The sequence below is a fragment of the Nanorana parkeri genome, unplaced genomic scaffold (genome assembly GCF_000935625.1).
Source record: "Nanorana parkeri isolate BGI_ZX_2015 unplaced genomic scaffold, ASM93562v1 scaffold1304, whole genome shotgun sequence".
Classification (NCBI taxonomy): Eukaryota; Metazoa; Chordata; class Amphibia; order Anura; family Dicroglossidae; genus Nanorana; species Nanorana parkeri.
In genome coordinates, this window is record NW_017307572.1 from 445,058 (window position 1) to 452,062 (window position 7,005).

The 7,005-nt window shown below is 43.7% G+C and overlaps 1 protein-coding gene across 1 annotated transcript in view; it reads left to right on the top strand.

The window, feature by feature from the left end:
- LOC108797592 (aldehyde oxidase-like) overlaps window positions 1-7,005 on the top strand; it is a gene marked incomplete at its 3' end in the record, with an annotated part of 47,800 nt that overhangs the window by 6,300 nt on the left and 34,495 nt on the right. The window contains exons 2-3 of the mRNA XM_018569211.1: window positions 1,341-1,398; window positions 3,827-3,923. Coding sequence (XP_018424713.1) covers window positions 1,341-1,398; window positions 3,827-3,923 — 155 coding nt within the window. The remainder of the gene's footprint in view (window positions 1-1,340; window positions 1,399-3,826; window positions 3,924-7,005) is intronic.

Here is a 7,005-nt window from a genome sequence, read left to right on the forward strand (position 1 = left end):
CCCCCCCTTCACTTTTCGCCCGGGGCCCGCGCCCCTGCTGCCCCCCCCCGGTTGTTGTTACGCCACTGACACCCATATGTAGGGACCTGGGGGCTGTAAGAAGTCTGCAGGAGCCTGTGCATTGCACCCATGATCCGCTGATGGTGGTTGGAATGCTTTGCAGACTCCGATTCAAAAAAATAATACATGCAAATTTTTCTTTTTGCAAGTACATTTATTATTTTTCTGCAATAAGTCGAATATGCCTTTAAATATATATTTTTTAACTGCAAGCGGTTGAAGTACCTGAATTTGGCCTAGTTCCAGGCTTTTGCAGTCCCTGTTCAGCAGCACTTAATGTGAGAGGAGATTGCCGCACAGTGAGGCAATCAATACATGTGCCGAGAAGAAGCATGCTGATGGGAGGAGAAAACAGTGACAGAAAGATGATCTCATCACTGTGCTGCTTCTCTTTTCACAGTCCATTCACAGGATGAGGTGGTTCCAAGATGGCCTTGGCTCAGAAGAAGTGGGTTAAATGATGCTGGCCATTACACTGAGGACATTGAGTGTCAATACTGTCGGCCATATTTATCTTGTTATTTTTGACTGGAGTTGTGCCTTAAGAACTTGAGGAGACGCTGCATGAGGCAAAATTAGCATTCAATGTTCCTATGCATCTTCTACAAGGGCCCGTTCACACCAGTTGCAATGCGTTCTGGCCCAATTCTGTCCAGAACGCAACGCCTCGCATTGCGGCTGGCTCACTTTTTAGTGGGGCAGGAGGGGGGCGTGGCGGGCCATTGAAGTGAATGGCTCCATAGCCACGCCCTCCGGCCACAATGCGATCGCCCGCACGGGATTGCTGCAAGTGTTTTCCACGCGTTCGATCACACTGCGGGGGGGCTGTGGTGCCATTGACTTCAATGCACCACCACGCCTCCTCCCATCTCAGAACGAAGGGGGAAGTTTAGTCAACGATTGCTGTGCGTTCCAGCAGCTACTGCTCTGGAATGCACCGCAATTTGTGTGAATGGGACCTTAAGGGGGCCTCTTTGGCTGTGCTGAGTGCAATCTCAAGTACAAGTCCACTTTAGTTCTCATTGAAACAATTGACCTCGGGAATAAACATTGTCCAGCTTGTGATTCCAGTCGTTTTGTGCGGCAATTGTTTATTGTGAGAACCAGTATCAAGCTGCAGCATGCTTTCCTTGCCTGCACCAACAAGAGGGGTGGGGCTGTGTGACCGCAGGACAAGGAATATGAGCGTTGGCTGCTTTGTGAGTTTTGTTTAAACAAGTACACATCAGTTTGATTTAGTCATAAGAAACAAATAATTTTTTTTTCTTTTTTTGTTGCAGATTGTTGAGAAAAATGCAGATCCAGAGGTCATGCTATTACCTTATCTGCGTAGAAAACGTATCCTTTGAATAAAACCGTTACAAAATAATAGTATTGCCAATGTGTATTTAGGATGGTGATGTATGCACAATTAAAGATTTCCAAACCAATCTGTTAGCGCTGCGCACGGCCAATTTTTTGGGGGGTGAATATAGAGGAGAGGCAGCCAGGAGACAGAGCAAAAAGAAACAGCCTATAGAGGTCCACAGCAATACATTATACAGCAATACAAAATATTATGAAGCTACATACTCTGTGTTGGCGCCCTGATGTCTCCAGGTGGCCGGTGTGGGCTGTGTGCACTCTTAAGCGGGCTGTACAGCTCTCAGGTGGGCTATACGTCTCTCAGGTGGGCTGTGCACCTCCTAGGTTCTCAGGTGGGCTGTGCACCTCCTAGGTTCTCAGGTGGGCTGTGCACCTCCTAGGTTCTCAGGTGGGCTGTCTGGAATGTGGTGTCTCATGTCACTTCCTCCTAGTCCCTCGCACGGCCATGGAGGAGAGAAACTAGGCTCAGCCGCGGCCCTACAAATGTAGTGACAATGCCGGCACCCAGAGGTATGCAGCTTTCTTAAAAAGCCACAAGTCGGCTGACACCTGGCACAGAATTCCAAACCCGTACTGTCCGGGTGAATCCCAGAAGGGTGGCAAACCTAGACAGGTCCTCCCAATCAGGTGACGGGTCCTCTTCAATGAGCTGACAGGTTCTCAATCAGGTGACAGGTCCTCGTCAGTAAGCTGACAGGTTCTCAGTCAGGTGACAGGTCCTCTTTAATCAGGTAATAGGTCCTCTTCAGTGGGGTGTGATTAAGACCCCGTTCACATTGAGCGATTTATCCCTTTTTGGAGCGGATTTAGCCGTGATTCAAGCTTGCTCAATGCAAGCTTGAACGCGACATCGCGCGGCAAATCTCGCGATGTCGCGCAATATGCAAATCGCGCGACAAACGCGCGATTTGCATATCGCGCAGTGGGAACGGGGCCTTATAGAGGGTGTAGTGTCGCCCTCTGGCCACGAGTGGTCAGTGTGGGGGGCGGGAATGGGGCGGCTCTCCGTCAAGATCTCTCACTATGCAGCAGCGCCGATACACACACCAAGGAGCCAATCAGGCGAAACAGAGTTCACGTGACCATAATGCCAGGTGAGACACCTGAGAGAGACTGGCTGCAGCATGAGAAGGAGCAGTATGCGGCTTCCTTAGGGAGCCACAAGTCCGGTTTGAATAATGTGCCAGGGTGTGAGGAGCTGACACCCGGGCACAGAATTCCAAACCCGGACTGTCCGAGTAAATCCCAGATGGGTGGCAACCCTACCTGTTGCTTGCACATTACGTGCACATGTACAGTAGCAGAAAGTAGTAATGAACTAAAGGTGAGATAAGGCATCATGTCTGGCCTAGTAAAAGTGGATAGGTACTGAACTAACAAAATGACTGTGGTAAAGTAGTGAATCCAAGAACATGAGCTCTTTTCCTGTACCTGGTGAGCTTCCTTGAGAAGAAATCACTGAAAGCTTGCAGAATAGCAGAAACAATTTCAGGCAAGCTTCTGCCATTACCAAGGCAACTTGATGACATCACCGTATTGTACCAAGCATGATGTCATCTCTAAATCTTGGCTTGGCCGAGCGAAGGTTTTCTCTTGCCTAGGACGTTGTATGACTTCGGAGATGAGATGTGCTTGGTATGGATACCTCAGATAATACATGATTAACCTAGCTTTCCCTTGCATGCTTAAAGTAAACCTGAAGGAAACCTTGGCCACCTCCTTCTAAGCCTGTTGATTATTTTGGCAACCTGTCACATTAAGGACCACAATAAAGGCTCAGAAGAGAGGAGGGGCATGGCCAAGCTTGACATTTACAGGCAAAATCAATATTTGGTTATCATTTGAATAGTTCAAACTTTTGGATCACTGATCTTTTCACATTTGTTTTTCCCCGATGGTCTGCCCACTTGAACAGCTTAGGTTTTTAACATGTTTACTTGCAGTAGATATCAAATATTTTATTTACGATTAGATAGCGTAGGGAATGGTTAAAACCCCTGTCAGGTTTGGGTTTTTTTTTTTGCCTGTGTCCCATTGGGGAGATTTCCCTTGATTTCCTGACCCATAGACACAACAGAAATATCACCAGAATACAACCTTCTATGGGAAGATCTTCCCTCACTTCCTGTTTAAGTGAAAACTGTAACATTTTGTCTCCATTCACTTTTTGTCCCGTAACCGCAGTCACCAACACACACAGAGTTAATCTTCCAACAGGGGCTCTAACCTTTCTCTACTCTCTCTAAAACTGAAATAAATGTTTTGGCTTCAGATATAATTTAATGTAAGAACATTTGAAATATAACACTTTGTACAATCATACGTACTAGAGTCACCCATGTAAAACATAGCTAATAATTCTCCACCAAGTTTTGTTTTGCCTTAACTGATTTATTAACAGTTCTGCTAACTGGAACAAAATATGGATGTGGAGGGGGTGGATGCGGTGCCTGCACTGTGATGGTGTCCATCATTCATCCGGTCACCAAGAAGATTCAGTATCCTTCAATATCTTTATGGCTACTACAATCTATGTAATTGACAGTATATCTCCAGCACAATTATCATTTGGGACCTAATATTCCTGGGATTAAAAAGGAATTAAATGTAAAGATTACAGCTGTCTAAGGGCTTGTTCACACCAAATGCAGACCAGATCTGCATGAGTTTCTGCACATGCAGTGCAGTGTGTTTTTGCCGCGTTCCGGGCCGTTTTTGTAGAAAAAAATAAATTTTAAAATAGGCTTCCAGGGCGTTTGCATGCGTTTTTGATGCATTAGCATGCATTCCAGAGCAGGAAAAATAGGGCACGCTGCCGTTTTTTTTACATGCTCTGGAACTGAACGCTGCGGTGTGAACTAGAGCCCAAAATACCATTGGAATACATTGGACGCAGTTTTTATCCGTTCTGTAACTGCTCTGCATCTGGAACGCGTTTGGTGTGATCTAGCCCTGAAGGGCAGGGTCACACCGTTTTCTGGACCAGATCTGGAATGCACTGCGTTGCATTTTGCCGCGTTTATGACCCGTTCACTTATAGGACTTGCTGGAGGACCTCTGGAAGATCTACAGATAGCCAGGAAAAGAGCAGCACAATACTTGCACATAAGAGACATTAACTTACCACAGTTCTTTTCAGAGCTGCTCAAATGATCATAGCCAGGGACAACCTGGGCAGCAATGCCTCTCCACTTGTCCATCTTCCTATTATTGTTCTTATATTGGCCATGCCTTGGATCATACAACTCTGGGCAGGCTTCCACAAGTTCTAATTCGGTGTCCACTTCAGGCATCATGGTTCCTATCTTCACAAATCTCTCTCCAGAGCAGCAGGAAGTCCAGGGGTCATGAGATTAACCAAACAAGCAAAAAAAAAAAAAAAAAGTTTTTTCTCCCCGTTGCGTTTCGGTGCGTTTTTGACGCGTTTGTGTGTGTTCCAGACCAGACACAATGTAATTGACAGTATATCTCCAGCACAATTATCATTTGGGACCTAATATTCCTGGGATTAAAAAGGAATTAAATGTAAAGATTACAGCTGTCTAAGGGCTTGTTCACACCAAATGCAGACCAGATCTGCATGAGTTTCTGCACATGCAGTGCAGTGTGTTTTTGCCGCGTTCCGGGCCGTTTTTGTAGAAAAAAATAAATTTTAAAATAGGCTTCCAGGGCGTTTGCATGCGTTTTTGATGCATTAGCATGCATCATAGCCAGGGACAACCTGGGCAGCAATGCCTCTCCACTTGTCCATCTTCCTATTATTGTTCTTATATTGGCCATGCCTTGGATCATACAACTCTGGGCAGGCTTCCACAAGTTCTAATTCGGTGTCCACGTGACACGCAGTATTTTTCTGATATGGTAAATAAGTTGCGCTTGATTTAAGTGAATGTGAATACCAGAGTAAAGAATGAATCATAAACAACACAAACATCTATATAAATACCGTAAACTTCTATCTCATTGTGTGATCGATGCGTGTACAATCAAACCCTCAATATGGACCAATCTCTTAGTTCCAAGCGAGAGCCATAATCAGTGTGTAAATGTCCAAAAAATTATTGAGGCATGTGATATGTGGAACATGTATTCATCCACCCCACAATGTATCAAATATATGTGTGACAGACGCGCCGGGCTCACTTAGTGTAGCTCAGAGTAATCTGTGACAAACGAACAAAAAACAAATAAAGCAACCTAGTTGCAATCCTTATATAAATAACCCGTGGGTCTAACACTCTTGCATGTGTAAACTTAATATGGTGAACAACGGTAGTGATTTCAATACCTAATCGTGAAAATATAATCTTCCTAATAATAATAATAATAATATGCACACACTTATTAGTGTCTCAGTGACCCGAAATGGGCAGTGATAGAATCCAAATTTAGTGAAATCAAATATATGTTCTAATTCCCCTCTTAGATGTATACAAGGGGTTAAATAAAACAATCCCAACAATGTAACAAACAGGCACAAAAATAAACAGAATAATCTCAGCAATGTAGCAAGCAGTCAATTTTTAAGATTTTTGCAGTTTATATGAGACGGGATACAAACGGTTAGTCTCCTTCTCTAATTGATATTTAGAGGAATTTCCCTGGTAGATATCCTCCAAAATTTAACCAACCAATCGCTGATTGAGAAAAACCGGAACGTTCTAAGGTTCTAATAGTCCATCATCTCCTTTGATCTCCAAGTCAGGCACTCAAATGTAATTTAGCCTTATATCTTTATTATTCCAACGCCTCAACGCCCAAGCCGGCAGCGTGTATCTATAGATGTCTCATAAGGGATACAAATGGAGAAAGGAGGCGAACCATCTAAGTGTAGTATTCAAGTACAGTTTATTTCTTCAAGTATATGAATGCACTTACGGAAATCCAGAACTAAAAAAGCTTTAAAAACGTGTAGAGATTCGTGTAGTAGAAAATCAGCTATGAGAGGTGAAGACCAAACATCCTTTGACGCGTTTTGTAGATTAACTTTCTCAAAAAGGAGTCATGTCATCCCCTCTCACAGCCACCTTTATTTAGACAGTATTTTTCTGGTCTGCTCTGGAACTGACTGCGATGGTGTGAACTAAGGCCAAGAAGAGCATAGGGAAACATTGGGATGCATTTTAGGTCCAGCAACAGTCTGGTCTGGTCTGGAGGTGATCTGGAGTTGGTGTGAATGGACCCTAAGAGAAGCTGCCACCTAGAATGCACAAGGAATAGGAACATAGAATAGACATGCAGTCTGTACTAATCAGATAAAGTGATGTTTCTGTTGGGTCTGTTAATATCTATGTCAGTGTCCTAATGTTACAATATAAAATTCAACTCGCTGTGGGCACAGAAATGTCACATCATCCAGGTGTAGAGCGCTCTGGTTCCATGTATCTTTTGTACAACTGATAGACTGCTCTATACAAATGTTGAAGCTGTAAATAAAATACATAAAAATAGGGGGTATCTAATTGCTGATAGCTCAATTTAAAGGGAATATATAGTCTTTGCAATGATTTGCAAGAGATTTGTTTAATGTAATATGTGTGTTTATTTTATCTATATTTTGCATATATAATATATATATAT